This window comes from Magallana gigas, chromosome 9 (assembly GCF_963853765.1).
Source record: "Magallana gigas chromosome 9, xbMagGiga1.1, whole genome shotgun sequence".
Classification (NCBI taxonomy): domain Eukaryota; kingdom Metazoa; phylum Mollusca; class Bivalvia; order Ostreida; family Ostreidae; genus Magallana; species Magallana gigas.
The window spans coordinates 49132343-49153726 of record NC_088861.1 but is presented as its reverse complement, the minus strand read 5'-3'; the positions used below and the strand labels follow the sequence as shown (position 1 = coordinate 49153726).

The following is a 21384-nucleotide window of genomic DNA, read 5'->3' as shown; positions in this document are numbered from 1 at the left end:
ATTGGAGGAGAATCCCGGGGCCCTCAATGTGTCCTCGTCACATGACCTGGGAGCCTTGGATATCCCTCCAGATATCCCCCGGATATTCCTCCAGATACCCCCCTAGATATCTCTCCACCCCCTCCTGACCCCTCACCTACCAGGACCAATCAACGTACTCCTAACTCGGGTACGTAAATTAAGTTGTCATACACAGACATATTTTTATTTTATTTCTTAATAGAATGATGTACATGTATTGATTTAGAATTCATTTTATCTTAAGGCCTAAAAAAAAAGTTGTGTGTTTAGGGTAACACTGATGAAAAAATTAGGTTAGGTAGGTAGGGATTTTTTTTATAATATTTTTTTTGCATGAATCCTAAGAATGTTTGTTTGTTTCATATTTAAAAACGTATTTTTTATCGGAAATAAGATAAAATTCACAATCGGATAAAATCAGACATCTAAAAATGGTTGGATCGGGCCATTTTTGTAGGTTAGGTCGGGTTACCCGAAACACACAACTTTTTTTTAGACCTAAGGCTGGTTTCTTTAAAAGTATTTTTAAGCATGCAATATATAGTGACATACATGTATCAGAATGTGATGGATTGTCCAACTTTTTCTGGCTAAATAAATTGCAATAAGATAAATTAAAAATTGGTTATGTTCCAATGTAATTATGGTACTGTCAGATTATGAATAAACCTATGCGGTCTTGCAAATAAAATGCTGAATCAAGATTTCAACCGATTTTAGTTTTAATTTTTTTTGGCTTGATATTATGTGAGTTAGAAGATTGATTCAATGATGGTTATTGTTGTCTTTACAGGAGGAACGTCATCTAACACTACAGTAGAACCAGGATCCAAAGGTAAAAAAAAATTGCATTCTAATTACATTCTTTAATATCATCCACTCAGATGTACTCGTCAAAAATCACATGTTCCAAACAACCAATCATTTCTTTTCAAAACATCACCAATCATACTTCAGAGTAAGATCCCCAGGTTATGTATCTTAAACATTTGTAGAAATTAGATTCATTTCCTAAATGTATGTGAATGTGTCTATCATATGATCTGTATGTGAATCTGTCAATCTGTGTGTTTAATGAAAAGATTGTTGTAAAGTTTGCCCCTTAATAGATCTAATGTAACCTTGTCTATATATAGATCAAATTTAACTGTCTATTTATATATCTAACGTAACTTTGTCTATTTATAGATCTGGAGGAGGAGAACCGGTTGTTACGTGAGCAGAAGACGTGTAAGATCTGTCTGGACGCTGAGGTGGGGGTGGTGTTCCTGCCCTGTGGACACCTCTGCTGCTGCGTGATGTGTGCCCCCGCCGTCAGGCAGTGTCCGATCTGTAGGGCCGAGATCCGTGGCACCGTCAGAACATTTATCCCATAGGAAATCCTAACGCTGATTTTATCCATAGATATTTTTATTCTAATTTTAATGTTTGCAAATATGCAGTCACTTTAGTTTGTTGAAAAGGACTTTTATTATAATGACTATTGTTTTATTTGTTTTCCTTATTAAATCAACCTTTAAATGTATTTATATTGTCAAGTTTATATTTTATAAACATGAATCAGAATATAACACTTCCTAGTTTTGTACAAAATATTATATATTTTGTTCAGTAAGTTCAAGTTAGCTTTTCCTAATTAAGGAGTTAATTAAATTTCTACATATAGGAGTTAACATAACTTGGGGTAATTTATATTTACAGACAAGAAAGGATATACCGCCCAAAGTTTTGTTTAAGAGAATTAATTATTCACTGATAATCTGGTGTGTAAGTATGTAATAAATTGTCCATTAAAAACCAAAGTTCACAAAATATCTTTGATAATAAATATTAGTATATTGTTTCAGGCCCATATGTAGATTATTAAAATCAAGCGAGGCACCGAGGTAGGTGGTTCAGGGAACCGCTTACTTAAGAAAAAATGTGAGTATGATAAACATTTACCCCGATACCAGCACAAGAACAAGTATATTAAACCTTTGCATTGGTTACACCTGATAACACACCTCGTGTTAAACTCATTAAACTCGTGCTTAATGTGTACAGAGACATAAATAACAGAGATTGGCAACTTCTTGCTTTCCTTTAGCAGAGATTTCAAGCAACAGTTTCATTAGCATAAACTTTGTTATTGACGTTAGTGTCCATTCAATTCAAATCATGGAGCTGTACAGCACTATACCCGGAAAAACAAGTGTCAAGTTTTGTGTGTGCATCAATTCAGAACTCTCGGCCAGTATTTTTGTTCATCGACAAGAAATTAGAAGGAACCACCCATGCTGGGATTGAATGCCTCTTTCGTTCCCTTCAGCAAAATCTGTGGAGCTACTCATGAGGCGACTCAGCACATTTTCTGTTTGTTTTGGGAATCCAGATGAAGATCTTCAGACCCTTGCATCAGTGGACACTGAAATAACAACAGCAAATTCAACAGACATTGTTGCTTTTCGCGAGGGAGACTTTTGTGCATCAAAAGGGAATGTTTCATACCACTCATGTATTCGAGCAAAAGACTGCACTATGCTTGTGATAGGAAGTAGGTGCAAGCCATGTCAAGATGTACGACGTACTCTCCAAAAAAGAAGACTTCGAGATGATAAACGTAAAGATAGACCATCTAAGAACTTTGTGCACACAAGGACTCCGCACAATGTGATGACCCGGGAGAACCTCCTCACCAAACTTGACCAGCAGAGAGTGGAAATGAAGTCTCTTAACAGTGAGCTGTCCAAACGTCGACGAAAATGTGAACAGGAAATAGACACCAAAGGCGTGCAACTTCAGGACTCTGAGAGCAGCGAGATGAAAGACTTCATGGCTGTTTGCAGAGAAGATGTGGAAAGATCATTTCCAGATGAGAACTGTTTCCAGCGCCTTTTTTGGGACCAACAGTGCAAGTACGCCAGTTCTGGAAGAAATGGAATGCGTTGGCATCCTATGATCATCAGGTGGTGTTTGTATATACGAAGTAAAAGTGCTGAAGCATACAACTCTATGAGGGACACAGGCTTCATTAAATTACCTAGTGCTAAAACTTTATTTGATTACTCTCATTTTACAAAAAGTGCTCTGGGATATCAACCTGATGTTGTGAAAGTTCTCCATGAAGAAGCGGCAAAATTAGGAATGCTGGAAGGAACTTTCAAGAGCTATACAGGGATTCTTTTTGATGAAATTAAAATTAAACAGGATTTGGTGTATGACAAACATACTGGTGAACTAATCGGATATTGCAACTTGGATGCAGTTGGCAACGAGCTACTGGAGCTGGAGAAAGCTACCAACAATTCCTCTTCGGAACTTGCCAAATGCATGCTTGTTAATATGGTGAGAGGAGTCGCTACTTCGTTGAAATTCCCATTAGCTGGATTTGCTACCAACAGCATCACAGCAGATTTCCTGTATTCAATCATTTGGAAAGCAGTATCCATATTGGAAGTTGCAGTGGGCCTTAAAGTGCTATTTTTAACATGTGATGGTGCTTCGGCAAATAGAAAATTTTTCAATCTACATAAGCTTCCTGGGTATGAAGAAACAGTCTACTCGACTCCAAACCCCTACGATGGCACAAGGGATATCTTCTTCATATCCGATGTACCACACCTCCTGAAAACTGCAAGAAACTGTTTCAGTAACTTGCATTCGCACAAAATGACCAGGCAGCTGTGGAAAGATGGCAAAGACATTTCCTGGATGCATGTCGTGAGGTGGTTTGAAGAGCAGTGTGAGCAAAGCTTGTATACACCTTGTCCCAAGCTCACCCGAGGGCACATTGACCTCACAGCATACTCCTGCATGAAAGTAAGCTTGGCAGTGCAAATACTCAGTGGCACAGTTGCCAATGCATTGGAAGAATTTTATGGAGAGAATGTATCAGAAACAGGCCACTTCATAAGAACATTCAACAAGTTTTTTGACTGTTTGAATGTGCGAAATCTTTTAGAGGGGAGGAATAAGCGTAACCCAGACCTGAATCCATACAGAAATGTAAATGATCCCCGACTTGCTTGGCTTAGGAATGATTTCCTGGAATACATCAAGGAATGGGAGAGATGCGTTGAGACCAGAGAGGGTGAGCTCACTGCAGCACAGAGGGCAGCAATGCAGTTGAGCCACCAGACAAAGACCGGGCTGCAGATATCTGTCCTGTCCATTACCAGATGTGTCGAAATTATGTTAGAAGAAGGAGCAGAGTTTGTGCTTACCCACAATTTCAACCAAGACCCCCTGGAACAGTATTTTGGACATTTAAGACACAAAGGAGGAGCTAACCAAAATCCGACAGTTTATGATGTTCGAAATACAATGACCCAGCTACTGGCCATAAGATCACAAGCGCTAGCCCCAAAAGGAGGTAATATTACCCGTGACAAGGAAAACCAGCCTATCATTGATAATCAAAAATTGCCCAGGAGACGATGCTAACTATGAACAAAAATTCTGGATAGTGAACAACAGCAAACTTATTGTTTACCCGAGACAATGGAGAATGTACGAACAATAAATCAGGTTATGGAATCACAGTGAACTTGTATAATGAATTTACTTTATTTATTAACTACTAAATAAATGTAAATTTTTGTGATCATCATAGAAATACATGTACTTGCAAGAACAAGTGTTTCTTGATATAATCCTGATTTTATTGTGTAAAGCATGAACTTGTGCCTTTCTCAAATATAATTTCAAAATTTGTGCATTACTTTACCCAAAATGTTATTTGAATATCTGATTCATGGCAATCAAAACAGTACTTAGCATTTTTTCTATAGTATCTGTATATATGTAATTATACATGTATATATACAAAAACTTTGTCAGTGAACTTTTAACACCCTTGTTATTTTGTTGCTGTGTTTGAATTTTAACCATCTTTTCATGAAGAATCTGTTATTCCAGCATTGAGGTAATTTGAATGTTCAAACACAAGACTTTTTTTCTATTATAATGGTATAAGTATCCATATCATCATTATCATGTATACATTGAACTTTAAATATATGCATTTACAATGCATTTTATTTCTATGGGTAATCAGCTTTAAACACCATTGATATCATATGTATTCAGTTGGTGTTAGAAATTTAAGTAACTTTTCATCAGTAATCCATTATTGAAATGTTGCTGTTATTTGATTGCTCAGTCAGAGCAAATTAATTTCTTAACCTCCTTCTTGAATGAAAAGAAAGTAAATTGTTATGGAATTTATTTCAATACAGGCTTTTGTCAAGATGAAATGCATGTTTGTCAGTAACAAAAACAGAAACAAATATATCACATATAATGACCATGTCACTGTTTAATATACTTTGATTGTGTTCCAATAAATTAGATAAATAAATAAACTGAGTTTTTATTAAAAATAGGATTGATAAAGCACAAGTTTTTATTCTTTATTTTCTAAATGATAATGTTATAAAAATATCTGAATCTTATCAGTTATTGACTTCATATTTTTGAGAATGATCAAACATTACTGTCAGATATAAAAAAGAAAACTTGTGCTTTAACAAATGAAGGTGAATACAACATCACACACGATATACATTGAACAGTTAAGAGTTCAAGTTGGCTGTGAGGGCCTTCAGTGAGTGACGGAGTCCAGAACACTTTTTCTTTGGTTGACTGACTTTGGCCAGCTCATTCCGTTTCACTCTTGTAATGGCATATCCTCGGACTGTCAAAAATAGGCACAAGATGTCCTCGAGTATGGTACTTTGAACAATGTCCATGTCGCCATCAATGTCGCCAAACAGTTTATCACAATAATGTTTTACCATGAAAGACTCTAGCACATGTTCTTTAAGGTTGTCACATAACAAAGTTTTGGCAGACAAGTTCTGTAAGTTGACATGTTTTCTGATGGACATCTCGAACTCTCGAACTAGGAGGAAAAAGTCGTCACATGAGTAAAGCAGGCCCCCACGGTCGTTCTTCGACACCCAGTTGCTAAAGCGGCTTATGGAGGTGGAATTGGGGGATTTCAGCACAAGTTTTTCCAGGCACTTTTTCTTCTTCGGGCAAGCACTCTTTGATCTTGAGTAACGCTTCTTCATCGATCTCGCAATAAAGCCACAAACATAAAACAAAATGTTCTGGTCACTGTCCGAGATGGGCTCATGCTCCGATGCAGCTTTCTTAAGCGCCGATTCTGCTCGCTCCTTGATGAGGTTCCCCATAAGTTCCATCATCAAAATGTTCACAAAGTTGCAAATGCCCTGACTGGTAAAAGTTAAAGTCCCAAATAGCAGCATGTAACCACGAGTAAAATCTGCACTCACTGTTGTCTGGTGGAACTTCTGAAACATGTACTCCCTGTCCAAGGTACTACACAGGGTCCTCCCCACAGAGAAAACGGTCATGAAGGTATCCAGGAAAAACTGGTGTACTCCCGACAAACACAACACCACACGACACAACAAAGTGACTTCACTTTCACTGAACAACTTGTGCATGGGGTCCTTGGCAATGCTCTTCAGGGTAGCCTCAAAGATAGCGGGAAAAATATCTGCAATGGAGGTGTGAAGATCTGTGGAGGTGGTCTTGGAGGTAGGATTCTCAGCCGTGTTGTTTGCTTTATGTTGATGAGCTATAACAGAAGTAAAATGCTTTTTAAAAAATAGTTCAGGTGCAAACATACAGTTTTACCAAATGGCCATTCATATATTATATGAAATTAACCAGATATGAATTATTATTTTTTTATAAAAGAGCATTTAATATGAGCGTTTTTGATAAAAATAATATAAGAATATAAGAAATAGAGTTTCCATATAATCGGTAAATTTATATTTAGAGATATATAATTACCTTTGAGATGGGGCTTATCATGCTGTTTGGTGACATGCCCACGGAAACTGGCTATGGTTTTCAGGACTCTACTGCACACTGGGCAACGGAAACCAGCATCAGAAGGGGGATCTTTTTTGGGCTTCTTGTGTTGCACATCGTTGTCATCGTCCTCTGTATAATCTCCCAGCGATGCATCAAGATCTATATCATCATCCCAAGAAAGAAAGTCTGACTTAGACATTTTACCATGTGGACGTTCAAGGCAGAAGTGGTCAAGATCAATAATATTTTGCGTAAAAATATATTAGAAACAAAACAGAGTATCTAAATAATCAAAATTATCTAAACATACCTTAATTGATGCCCCTTTAGTTCACACTTCAAAGGGAAGAACCATATCTCGTCCAAACTGCATCATCGTTTGTGAAGAAATTAATTAGTGTGATTAGGCCTAATTAACATTTGTTTTTGTAGCGTACGAACATCGAAGCCAGATATTGGGCCCCATTAAACAAATTACAAACCATTTATAACGTTCCTGCATGATGGGAGACAAAAGATAATATATATTTATTTGTCCCATGGCACTAAAAACTAAATATCATGCTCCAATTTACATTTTAACGAAGATTTAATAACGGTAAGTTTTGTTTACATTGTCGGTAACCGCCATCTTAGATCTCGTACAGTCCGAGAACTGGAAATTACGAACAATAGGGACCGCGGGATTTCGCGAGATTTCGATCATTTGCCAATCTCTGTTATTTATGTCTCTGATGTGTAGTACTCCCTATGTTGCCTTCTGTTTGTTATTATTACTTTCATTATGGTGTATTTTTCTAATGGTTGTGAAAATTCATCAAATCATATTTCGAATTTTTAACTAGAAACCTCTGGATATCTATCAACATGTATCTAGGTCTTTCTAGCTCAAATGTTTCCACGTTTTTTTACGTACCATACAATGAACACGTATCAGAAATAAATTAGTTTACATTGAATTATTTAACGAATTTTCAGTTATTTATCCTATATGACACAATGAAAAAAAAGAAGACATTTTTAAATCGCTTCTCGATGACGACCAAATGTTATGACAAAACAAAATCCGTTTTTCACATTGTAACATAAATGGTAAATGAAAATGGGTATGCGTAGCGCAAACGCCCGATTCTTTGATTGTTCCGAGTATCTCAGATCACGTGATCAAAGGGTATAAATACGACATGCCGTGAGTCAGCAGTCAGTTGCAGTGCAGACGCTGAAGTGAATACTTCAAGGTAAGCTTATTGTTCGTAAATCAATATTACACTGGCATCGAAGATAAAGTTTGCTGTTATTTCTGTCACTCAGAGAAAGAAAACTGGTCCCCGGGTGAAGATGTTAAATCGGTTCACAAAAAGCTAAATGCTAATTGCCCTTTAATCGTCAACCAAAGTGAAACAAACAATATTCCAATTTATAGTCATTTGTTGGAGGAACCACTTCTGCCGGCTTTTCAAAGAATCAGTCACTTGTTAGTCAGGCCACACGTTGAGCAGGATAGAGATCTCGCGAGATTCGCTGAGCAAGATAATACCCCTGTGATCTCGGGAAGAAGAAGGAGCATGAGCCACACTTCAGACTCCACGCCGGGATCCAACAATTTTCCTGGTGGATCCAGGGATTCGTCTATAGGGTCGTCTGGATCTCGGGATAGTGGGAGAGGCAGAAGTAACAGCCAGGAGGGAGGGTCACTGGAACAGCCACCACAAAGGTTTAGCATAGGATTATCAGGTTGGTGAAAAGGCTGATATTTTGTGAAAAAAGGGTCTTTTTCGCAAAGTACACAGAGCAAAAGTATTTAAAATGTAGACCAAAGTTTAAAAGATATTTCTACTTAATAACAAATTCTGGTAGCTGAACCATTACACATTGTACATTTAAATATACTCAATTTTAATTGGAAAATGATTTAAAAAATCACTTGATGCATATGATATAAAAACCTTAATTATATTTGAATTAATTCATGCAATATAATTTGATCCTTTATACATTATACCTAAGATCAATGAACTATAAATGATGCTAAATGAAGTAGACATTGTCTATCTGTCAAATTTGACCAGTACGAAGGTTAAAAGTGTAAATCATTGAACGTGATCTCCCTGTATGACTTATAATGACAGGTCTTTGATTGACAGGTCCTCAGCCTGTTGTTGCCAGCCTCCCTCGCTCCCAAAGTGGGGGAATCTCCTCCCCCCAAAACGAGACACCTCCCCTGGAGCCCGCCCAGCTGCTGGGAAATCCAAGCTTCCTACGGTACCAGTTTATACAAAGCACACAGGAAAGATTTAGTCACCTTAATAGCACTCCAGGTAAGATTATACAAAATGTGTATCTTGTTGAATGTTCATACATGACTTTGTATAATTAAAGTAAGCTTCTGAAAAATTCCAATTATCTGACATCATGTACATGTACACATACTGCAAACATCCTGTATTTGGCTGTTAACTTATTGCAGAATCTATAAAAAAAGGTGGCTTCTGCCAAATCAAGTTCATGGCTATTTATTAGGCATATAATTATATCCATGCATCTTTGTTAAATAGATACATGTAGAAAGGTGCTAAATCAAATCTACACTAACTAGTTGAATAAATAATTTTCCATGAATATTCAACAAGCTGATGATGATATGACAATGGTATGAACTGAGTTGAATTTTTTTTTTTTTGGTGTCTTAAACTTTTTTACTTTTACATCTTGGTACATGAATAACAAAGGTCAAAGATCATTTATTGAGACATTTATCAATGTAGCCATGCACAGAAACATTGAGTTTAACTAGTTATTGAGTATAAGGTAAAAGCAATTCTTACCTTTTTTTTTATAAAAAAAAGCTTGTTGACCTATTTGTCTTAGAACATCAAGTGGAGGCTCGCGAGGTTCGCGCTCGGATGGAGCTGCCCATGGTTCGAGCTGTTCTGGAGACGGGGGTTAGTCGGAACAGCGTGATGCAGGTCATAGAGAGGAGGCTCAGAGAAACAGGTAGGGGGAGTTTACTGGAACAGCATTTAATTAAGAGAGAGAGAGAGAGAGAGATTGGTTACTGGAACATGATTGATTAAAATTTCTCTGTCATGTACACGTTTTGGAAAAAATAATTTAATTGTAGTTGATATTCACTCTTTTTGATTCTCTGTTGTTCAACTGTTGCTATTCTTCAATCTTCACTGATCAGTTCTATGAAGTCAAATAGCCTTCTTGTTTCATGTACATGTTTATAGTCTGTTGAGACTATAAAGCCAAATACCCCTCTGTCATTCTCTATGATGTATGTTTTTAGGTGACGACTACCCGACTGCTGAGGCTCTATTGAATGCTGTCCTGACATTGGAGGAAAATCCTGGGGCCCTCAATGTGTCCTCGTCACATGACCTGGGAGCCATGGATATCCCGCCGAACATCCCTCCAGAAATCCCTCCATATATCCCTCTAGATATTACTCCACCCCCTCCTGACCCATCACCTACCAGGACCAATCAACGTACTCCTAACTCGGGTATTTACATTAACATGTCATACACAGAAATACTTTTATTTTATTTCTTAATAGAATGATGTACATGTATTGATTTAGTATTCATTTTATCCTAAGGCCTAAAAAAAAGTTGTGTGTTTAGGGTAACACTGATGAAAAAATTAGGTTAGGTAGGTAGGGATTTTTTTTAATGATATTTTTTTTGCATGAATCCTAAGAATGTTTGTTTTTTTCATATTTTAAAACGTATTTTTTATCGGAAATAAGATAAAATTCACAATCGGATAAAATCAGACATCTAAAAATGGTTGGATCGGGCCATTTTTGTAGGTTAGGTCGGGTTACCCGAAACACACAATTTGTTTTTTAGACCTAAGGCTGGTTTCTTTAAAAGTATTTTTAAGTATGCAACATCTAGTGACATACATGTATCACAATGTGATGGTTTGTTCAACTTTTTCTGGCTAAATAAATTGCAATAAAAAAATAAAAAATTTGATTATGTTCTCATGTTATTATGGTACTGTCAGATTATTAATAAACTTATGCTGTCTTGCAAATAAAATGCTGAATTAAGATTTCAACAGATCTTGTTTTTGTTCTTTTTTTGGTTTAATATGTGAGTTAGAAGATTGATTCAATGATGGTTATTGTTGTCTTTACAGGAGGAACGTCATCTAACACTACAGTAGAACCGGGATCCAAAGGTAAACAAAATTGCATTCTAATTACATTTTAATTACATTCTTTAATATCATCCACTCAGATGTACTCTTCAAAAAATCACATATTCCCAACAACCAATCATTTCTTTTCAAAACACCACCAATCATACTTCAGAGTAAGATCCCCAAGATATGTATTTTAAACATTTGTAGAAATTAGATTCATTTCCTAAATGTATGCGGATGTGTCTATCATATGATCTGTATGTGAATCTGTCAATCTGTGTGTTTAATGAAAAGTTTGTTGTAAAGTTTGCCCCTTAATAGATCTAATGTAACCTTGTCTATATATAGATCAGATTTAACTGTCTATTTATATATCTAACGTAACTGTCTATTTATAGATCTGGAGGAGGAGAACCGGTTGTTACGTGAGCAGAAGACGTGTAAGATCTGTCTGGACGCTGAGGTGGGGGTGGTGTTCCTGCCCTGTGGACACCTCTGCTGCTGCGTGATGTGTGCCCCCGCCGTCAGGCAGTGTCCGATCTGTAGGGCCGAGATCCGTGGCACCGTCAGAACATTTATCCCGTAGGAAATCCTAACGCTGATTTTATCCATAGATATTTTTATTCTAATTTTAATGTTTGCAAATATGCAGTCACTTTAGTTTGTTGAAAAGGACTTTTATTATAATGACTATTGTTTTATTTGTTTTCCTTATTAAATCAACCTTTAAATGTATTTATATTGTCAAGTTTATATTTTATAAACATGAATCAGAATAGAACACTTCCTAGTTTTGTACAAAATATTATATATTTTGTTCACTAAGTTCAAGTTAGCCTTTCCTAATTAAGGAGTTAATTAAATTTCTACATATAGGAGTTAACATAACTTGGGGTAATTTATATTTACAGACAAGAAAGGATATACCGCCCAAAGTTTTGTTTAAGAGAATTAATTATTCACTGATAATCTGGTGTGTAAGTATGTAATAAATTGTCCATTAAAAACCAAAGTTCACAAAATATCTTTGATAATAAATATTAGTATATTGTTTCAGGCCCATATGTAGATTATTAAAATCAAGCGAGGCACCGAGGTAGGTGGTTCAGGGAACCGCTTACTTAAGAAAAAATGTGAGTATGATAAACATTTACCCCGATACCAGCACAAGAACAAGTATATTAAACCTTTGCATTGGTTACACCTGATAACACACCTCGTGTTAAACTCATTAAACTCGTGCTTAATGTGTAGTATTCCCTATGTTGCCTTCTGTTTGTTATTATTACTTTCATTATGGTGTATTTTTCTAATGGTTGTGAAAATTCATCAAATCATATTTCGAATTTTTAACTAGAAACCTCTGGATGTCTATCAACATGTATCTAGGTCTTTCTAGCTCAAATGTTTCCACGTTTTTTTACGTACCATACAATGAACACGTATCAGAAATAAATTAGTTTACATTGAATTATTTAACGAATTTTCAGTTAGTTATCCTATATGACACAATGAAAAAGAAGAAGACATTTTTAAATCGCTTCTCGATGACGACCAAATGTTATGACAAAACAAAATCCGTTTTTCACATTGTAACATAAATGGTAAATGAAAATGGGTGATGAGTACCGAGAGACACTCTGAAGTCGCAAACGCCCGATTCTTTGATTGTTCCGAGTATCTCAGATCACGTGATCAAAGGGTATAAATACGAGATGCCGTGAGTCAGCAGTCAGTCGCAGTGCAGACGCTGAAGTGAATACTTCAAGGTAAGCTTATTGTTCGTAAGTCAATATTGCACAGCGATTTGCAGAACAATAATACTGGCGTATAGAAGCAACTTGTCTTCGTGAGCGTTGCTTAGATTCAGCGAGTTGATATTTGTTATCAATTACGAGGGTGCTTCGTGGGGTTGCTTTGAAGTGACCGACAGAAGCGACGGGTTGTTTGAAGCGACCGATATAAGCGACGGGTCGCTTGAAGTGATGGTATAAGCGACGGGGTGTGTCGGAGCGACGCATAGAGTTCGGCTACGGCCCATACATTCAAATATTTATAATTAAGTGAGTTTTGAATCAATAAACGCTAGGCAAGCGATAAGGAAAATTATTATATATCTTAAACGATTATCATAAAAATCAAACACCTCAGCAAGGTATCTGAGGGGGACCCATTATAAATATCAGCGTGTTTAGGCAGACACGTTACAATATCTACCTGAATGAGCTATTATTATCATACATCAGAGTACAACAGGTATGACCTCTTTCATAATGGTGGGTCCTTGTTAACTTTTGGTGATCGAATGGCTAGCACTCCTACCCTTATATGGTATATATCATATATATTGTATTGTGTACAGTAGTGTTAAAATATTAATTTTTGTGTTAACCACCGAGCGACTTTGTGGTTCTCAGTAACCTATTGTCAGACTATCTCCATCCATTCGTGATATAGAATAGCTGCTACCATACCCTCATGCGCCAAAAGTATGTCATTTTTTTGCCATCCATTTATATTTGATTTAGAACAAGACTTGTTTTGTAAAGGATTTTCTGGTGTTATTTTCTGTAAGAATTTAAAGAAGCCGCGAAAAACCTTACTTTGGATTGTTATTATTAAATCTCAAGAACAGAAGATTGGGAAGATATATAAATGAAATGACAAAACAGCCCAACCAAAGTCTTTTCAAAATCAGTCAAAGGATTTCCTTTATAACATTTTTTTGAAAAAAATGTTGGTTTACATTGATATATATCGTCACAAGAAAAAACATCTACATATTTTTGGCACCTGTGTGTAAAAAATTATGTAGACCAGTGTTTATTATTTTTTAAGTGAACGCCTTTCACAACCGCCACTGCAGCTCCAACAAACGGTCTGCAGTAGTGATTCACAATCAAAGAACAACGAAAACGACATGCTAGTTTCAGGATTGCACTTCAGATAATTACAAAGGATTTTTCAGCACTGCTTTATCCAAACAAAATTCAAACAACTACATTTTAAAGTTATATATATCAGCGAGATTTGACAAATAATACATGATGAATAAAACAAATTACAATGTAGAATCAATAACAAACATGCTTGGTGTCAGTTTGTCTGTCATCGCTTCAGGTGGACACATGGGCAGAATATGGACAAAAAAGTACAAGTATATACTAGTAATAAATGTGTCCAAATATTTCTCTTTATGATTGTGTAACAATTTGAAATTTAAAAATTTCCGCTTCCAAACGCTTTTAGCTTTTAATTTGCAAAAGCGCTAAATTTTGTAGACAATAATATTTTCTTGTCTACGTTGCTAAGTTCAATGTACCTGATATGTAAAGATTTGTCAAGACCTTATACTGGCCTGATTGTTTAGCTTTTTTTTTTTAAATTGTATAATAAACTACATATAAAATACTGTTCTCACGATTTTCAGAGTATATCATTACCAGTAATTACTGAATTTTGAATCTTAGAAATTAAACGCTTCATACAAAAAATACAAATTTTCAAAGCAAAATAAAATTCAAATTTAGGGGTCTGGATTAAAGAATAATTGCAAATCAGTTAAACATGTCAGTTTCTCGACAGTCGGAAAGCATAGGTGTTACTGCATGAGGAATTCTTTTTTTGTGAGTCATCACGATCCAAGCAAAAGTGATCTTGACTACTCCGAGTGTTTCGGAAGCATCCCTTAAGATCAAAATAATATTAACAATAATTTTAAAATATTAGGTAATATTTGTATTTTGTTTTATTCTAATGAAAAAATATGACTGTTGTTTCATTATATTCTATGTACTATGGATGAGGAATTGATTTATACCTTGGAGAATTTTTCAATCTCAGACTCAGATTTTAATATCAGAAAACTGTGCAATAGTGAGCTTAATAGGCTATATACATACAAGGACTGGAACGGGACGGTATTTGCGATTCGATTGGCTGAGGAAGGATTCTTCTACACTGGCATCGAAGATAAAGTTTGCTGTTATTTCTGTCACTCAGAGAAAGAAAACTGGTCCCCGGGTGAAGAAGTTAAATCGGTTCACAAAAAGCTAAATGCTAATTGCCCTTTAATCGTCAACCAAAGTGAAACAAACAATATTCCAATTTATAGTCATTTGTTGGAGGAACCACTTCTGCCGGCTTTTCAAAGAATCAGTCACTTGTTAGTCAGGCCACACGTTGAGCAGGATAGAGATCTCGCGAGATTCGCTGAGCAAGATAATACCCCTGTGATCTCGGGAAGAAGAAGGAGCATGAGCCACACTTCAGACTCCACGCCGGGATCCAACAATTTTCCTGGTGGATCCAGGGATTCGTCTATAGGGTCGTCTGGATTTCGGGATAGTGGGAGAGGCAGAAGTAACAGCCAGGAGGGAGGGTCACTGGAACAGCCACCACAAAGGTTTAGCATAGGATTATCAGGTTGGTGAAAAGGCTGATATTTTGTGTAAAAAAGGGTCTTTTTCGCAAAGTACACAGAGCAAAAGTATTTAAAATGTGGACCAAAGTTTAAAAGATATTTCTACTTAATAACAAATTCTGGTAGCTGAACCATTACACATTGTACATTTAAATATACTCAATTTTAGTTGGAAAATGATTTAAAAAATCACTTGATGCATATGATATAAAAACCTTAATTATATTTGAATTAATTCATGCAATATAATTTGATCCTTTATACATTATACCTAAAATCAATGAACTATAAATGATGCTAAATGAAGTAGACATTGTCTATCTGTCAAATTTGACCAGTACGAAGGTTAAAAGTGTAAATCATTGAACGTGATCTCCCTGTATGACTTATAATGACAGGTCATTGATTGACAGGTCCTCAGCCTGTTGTTGCCAGCCTCCCTCGCTCCCAAAGTGGGGGAATCTCCTCCCCCCAAAACGAGACACCTCCCCTGGAGCCCGCCCAGCTGCTGGGAAATCCAAGCTTCCTACGGTACGAGAAGAACCGTCTGGACACATTCAGGGAGTTCCCCCCCACGGCCAATGTGAGGACCAGTGATATGGCCCGGTCTGGATTCATTTATACAGGTATGTAGACATTGAGTTTGTACATAGTGTATTTATGATGATGAGGAAGAAATGAAGAATTATTCTTATCAAATTTTCCTGGGAGCATAGATCATTATACAAGACGTATGTGTATCTCAAACAATTATACATTCATGTAATTAATAGTTTATATCACTGAAACATCATATTTAATTTCGCTAGACAGAGGGTTTTATCAGTTTGCTGAGCCAGAAATACATTCTGCACCTTTATTAATTAGAAGTGTACTTACTGTTAGTATGTACATACAGAACTGGTCATTACTGACTCTTCAGGGGTTCTGATTGGTTGATGAGAACTTCTTATAGCGTGACAATGTTACAAACAAGAAGAACCTGGGTGAACATGAAATCATTTACTATTGAGTTCCATGTCAAGCTTGTTGCTTCTTGGGTTATTTTGAGGTTGATGAGAACTTCTTATAGCGTGACAATGTTACAAACAAAAAGAGACTGGGTGAACATGAAATCATTTATTTTTGAGTTCCATGTCTAGCTAGTTTTCTTGTGTTTTTTCCAGGCGTAGGTGACCGAGTACAGTGTGTATTTTGTCGCGGGATTCTCCGGGACTGGGACGTCGGTGAGAAACCTCACATCGAACACAAAAACAAGTTCCCCAGGTGCCCCTTCATCCTGGGGGTCAATGTGGGAAACGTACGAATGACCCCAACCCAGCCCGCACACCGCATCAACGTGGGAGGAGGCTCCAGCAACCAGAGTCTGGGTCACATGGAAGCTTTAGGTATCAACACGGACCGACCGAAGCACGCCAACTTTGCGGTGGAAAGTACCAGGTTGACCTCTTTCAATAACTGGCCGCAGTACAAACATCAGACACCACAAGAGCTGGCCGCTGCGGGATTTTTCTACGCAGGTAACTGGGAATTCACTATGGATATCTTTATTAAAATTATAAATAAAATGTTGGGCAGTATCAGCAAGATACCAATTCATTAAGCCTTAAGCTATTCAAATGGGATACATCTGTTTCAATTGAACTTTTAAATTTTTAAGTTAACTTTGTTCATAAAAAGGGCTAAGTTATACTTAAGGAAGAGATAATAAAGTTGTTTTTGTGGAAGTAATCACACATATGTACATGTAGCATGTTATTGAGTAAGAGGACACAATATTTGTTTGAAACTGTTTGCTTGATAAATTTTGAGAAACATCTCCATGATCAAATGTCTTCACATTTACAGTACATACACACATATTAAGTAATTCATCAGTTTCTGTACAGAATATTTGATCAGAGATTTTCTGTGTAGATTTTGATAATAGTGTGAAGTATTTCCATTCTCTGCTGTATTTTTACCAGGTTTCGGTGAAAATGTGAAGTATTTCCATTCTGTACTGTATTTTTACCAGGTTTTGGTGACAATGTAAAGTGTTTCTACTGTGATGGGGGTCTTAGGGACTGGGAGCCTGGGGATGACCCCTGGTCAGAACACGCTCGCTGGTTCCCCCGCTGTTCTTTTGTCCGTACGGTGAAGGGGGACCAGTTTATACAAAGCACACAGGAAAGATTTAGTCACCTTAATAGCACTCCAGGTAAGATTATACAAAATGTGTATCTTGTTGAATGTTCATACATGACTTTGTATAATTAAAGTAAGCTTCTGAAAAATTCCAATTATCTGACATCATGTACATGTACACATACTGCAAACATCCTGTATTTGGCTGTTAACTTATTGCAGAATCTATGAAAAAAGGTGGCTTCTGCCAAATCAAGTTCATGGCTATTTATTAGGCATATAATTATATCCATGCATCTTTGTTAAATAGATACATGTAGAAAGGTGCTAAATCAAATCTACACTAACTAGTTGAATAAATAATTGTCCATGAATATTCAACAAGCTGATGATGATATGACAATGGTATGAACTGAGTTGAATTTTTTTTTTTTGTGTCTTAAACTTTTTTACTTTTACATCTTGGTACATGAATAACAAAGGTCAAAGATCATTTATTGAGACATTTATCAATGTAGCCATGCACAGAAACATTGAGTTTAACTAATTATTGAGTATAAGGTAAAAGCAATTCTTACCTTTTTTTTTTATAAAAAAAGCTTGTTGACCTCTTTGTCTTAGAACATCAAGTGGAGGCTCGCGAGGTTCGCGCTCGGATGGAGCTGCCCATGGTTCGAGCTGTTCTGGAGACGGGGGTTAGTCGGAACAGCGTGATGCAGGTCATAGAGAGGAGGCTCAGAGAAACAGGTAGGGGGAGTTTACTGGAACAGCATTTAATTAAGAGAGAGAGAGAGAGATTGGTTACTGGAACATGATTGATTAAAATTTCTCTGTCATGTACACGTTTTGGAAAAAATAATTTAATTGTAGTTGATATTCACTCTTTTTGATTCTCTGTTGTTCAACTGTTGCTATTCTTCAATCTTCACTGATCAGTTCTATGAAGTCAAATAGCCTTCTTGTTTCATGTACATGTTTATAGTCTGCTGAGACTATAAAGCCAAATACCCCTCTGTCATTCTCTATGATGTATGTTTTTAGGTGACGACTACCCGACTGCTGAGGCTCTATTGAATGCTGTCCTGACATTGGAGGAAAATCCCGGGGCCCTCAATGGGTCCTCGTCACATGACCTGGGAGCCATGGATATCCCGCCGAACATCCCTCCAGAAATCCCTCCATATATCCCTCTAGATATTACTCCACCCCCTCCTGACCCATCACCTACCAGGACCAATCAACGTACTCCTAACTCGGGTATTTACATTAACATGTCATACACAGAAATACTTTTTATTTTATTTCTTAATAGAATGATGTACATGTATTGATTTAGTATTCATTTTATCCTAAGGCCTAAAAAAAAGTTGTGTGTTTAGGGTAACACTGATGAAAAAATTAGGTTAGGTAGGTAGGGATTTTTTTTTATAATATTTTTTTTGCATGAATCCTAAGAATGTTTGTTTGTTTCATATTTAAAAACGTATTTTTATCGGAAATAAGATAAAATTCACAATCGGATAAAATCAGACATCTAAAAATGGTTGGATCGGGCCATTTTTGTAGGTTAGGTCGGGTTACCCGAAACACACAATTTGTTTTTTAGACCTAAGGCTGGTTTCTTTAAAAGTATTTTTAAGTATGCAACATCTAGTGACATATATGTATCACAATGTGATGGTTTGTTCAACTTTTTCTGGCTAAATAAATTGCAGTAAAAAAATAAAAAATTTGATTATGTTCTCATGTTATTATGGTACTGTCAGATTATTAATAAACTTATGCTGTCTTGCAAATAAAATGCTGAATTAAGATTTCAACAGATCTTGTTTTTGTTCTTTTTTTGGTTTAATATGTGAGTTAGAAGATTGATTCAATGATGGTTATTGTTGTCTTTACAGGAGGAACGTCATCTAACACTACAGTAGAACCGGGATCCAAAGGTAAACAAAATTGCATTCTAATTACATTTTAATTACATTCTTTAATATCATCCACTCAGATGTACTCTTCAAAAAAATCACATGTTCCCAACAAACCAATCATCTCTTTTCAAAACACCACCAATCATACTTCAGAGTAAGATCCCCAAGTTATGTATTTTAAACATTTGTAGAAATTAGATTCATTTCCTAAATGTATGCGGATGTGTCTATCATATGATCTGTATGTGAATCTGTCAATCTGTGTGTTTAATGAAAAGATTGTTGTAAAGTTTGCCCCTTAATAGATCTAATGTAACCTTGTCTATATATAGATCAAATTTAACTGTCTATTTATATATCTAACGTAACTTTGTCTATTTATAGATCTGGAGGAGGAGAACCGGTTGTTACGTGAGCAGAAGACGTGTAAGATCTGTCTGGACGCTGAGGTGGGGGTGGTGTTCCTGCCCTGTGGACACCTCTGCTGCTGCGTGATGTGTGCCCCCGCCGTCAGGCAGTGTCCGATCTGTAGGGCCGAGATCCGTGGCATCGTCAGAACATTTATCCCGTAGGAAATCCTAACGCTGATTTTATCCATAGATATTTTTATTCTAATTTTAATGTTTGCAAATATGCAGTCACTTTAGTTTGTTGAAAAGGACTTTTATTATAATGACTATTGTTTTATTTGTTTTCCTTATTAAATCAACCTTTAAATGTATTTATATTGTCAAGTTTATATTTTATAAACATGAATCAGAATATAACACTTCCTAGTTTTGTACAAAATATTATATATTTTGTTCACTAAGTTCAAGTTAGCTTTTCCTAATTAAGGAGTTAATTAAATTTCTACATATAGGAGTTAACATAACTTGGGGTAATTTATATTTACAGACAAGAAAGGATATACCGCCCAAAGTTTTGTTTAAGAGAATTAATTATTCACTGATAATCTGGTGTGTAAGTATGTAATAAATTGTCCATTAAAAACCAAAGTTCACAAAATATCTTTGATAATAAATATTAGTATATTGTTTCAGGCCCATATGTAGATTATTAAAATCAAGCGAGGCACCGAGGTAGGTGGTTCAGGGAACCGCTTACTTAAGAAAAAATGTGAGTATGATAAACATTTACCCCGATACCAGCACAAGAACAAGTATATTAAACCTTTGCATTGGTTACACCTGATAACACACCTCGTGTTAAACTCATTAAACTCGTGCTTAATGTGTAGTATTCCCTATGTTGCCGTCTGATTGTTATTATTACTTTCATTATGGTGTATTTTTCTAATGGTTGTGAAAATTCATCAAATCATATTTCGAATTTTTAACTAGAAACCTCTGGATGTCTATCAACATGTATCTAGGTCTTTCTAGCTCAAATGTTTCCACGTTTTTTTACGTACCATACAATGAACACGTATCAGAAATAAATTAGTTTACATTGAATTATTTAACGAATTTTCAGTTAGTTATCCTATATGACACAATGAAAAAGAAGAAGACATTTTTAAATCGCTTCTCGATGGCGACCAAATGTTATGACAAAACAAAATCCGTTTTTCACATTGTAACATAAATGGTAAATGAAAATGGGTGATGAGTACCGAGAGACACTCTGAAGTCGCAAACGCCCGATTCTTTGATTGTTCCGAGTATCTCAGATCACGTGATCAAAGGGTATAAATACGAGATGCCGTGAGTCAGCAGTCAGTCGCAGTGCAGACGCTGAAGTGAATACTTCAAGGTAAGCTTATTGTTCGTAAGTCAATATTGCACAGCGATTTGCAGAACAATAATACTGGCGTATAGAAGCAACTTGTCTTCGTGAGCGTTGCTTAGATTCAGCGAGTTGATATTTGTTATCAATTACGAGGGTGCTTCGTGG

At 36.2% G+C, this 21384-nt stretch overlaps 3 protein-coding genes across 3 annotated transcripts; 2 read left to right on the top strand and 1 right to left on the bottom strand.

Moving 5' to 3' along the window:
• Window positions 1–5293: 5293 nt before the first annotated feature.
• On the bottom strand, window positions 5294–8081 carry LOC105345048 (uncharacterized). Its single transcript, XM_034450277.2, has 2 exons — window positions 6832–8081; window positions 5294–6610 (listed from the first exon to the last, which is right to left on the bottom strand). The coding sequence occupies exons 1-2, from the start codon at window positions 7052–7054 to the stop codon at window positions 5577–5579; spliced, it is 1257 nt and encodes a 418-aa protein (XP_034306168.2). The 5' UTR covers window positions 7055–8081; the 3' UTR covers window positions 5294–5576.
• A 119-nt stretch (window positions 8082–8200) lies between these two features.
• On the top strand, window positions 8201–11644 carry LOC136271612 (death-associated inhibitor of apoptosis 2-like). The gene is made up of 6 exons (XM_066071961.1): window positions 8201–8589; window positions 9000–9173; window positions 9724–9849; window positions 10148–10363; window positions 11008–11049; window positions 11412–11644. The coding sequence occupies exons 1-6, from the start codon at window positions 8421–8423 to the stop codon at window positions 11597–11599; spliced, it is 915 nt and encodes a 304-aa protein (XP_065928033.1). The 5' UTR covers window positions 8201–8420; the 3' UTR covers window positions 11600–11644.
• A 2954-nt stretch (window positions 11645–14598) lies between these two features.
• On the top strand, window positions 14599–20151 carry LOC136271523 (baculoviral IAP repeat-containing protein 7-like). Its single transcript, XM_066071687.1, has 8 exons — window positions 14599–15438; window positions 15850–16062; window positions 16603–16956; window positions 17454–17636; window positions 18185–18310; window positions 18605–18820; window positions 19465–19506; window positions 19873–20151. The coding sequence occupies exons 1-8, from the start codon at window positions 14811–14813 to the stop codon at window positions 20058–20060; spliced, it is 1950 nt and encodes a 649-aa protein (XP_065927759.1). The 5' UTR covers window positions 14599–14810; the 3' UTR covers window positions 20061–20151.
• Window positions 20152–21384: the final 1233 nt, after the last annotated feature.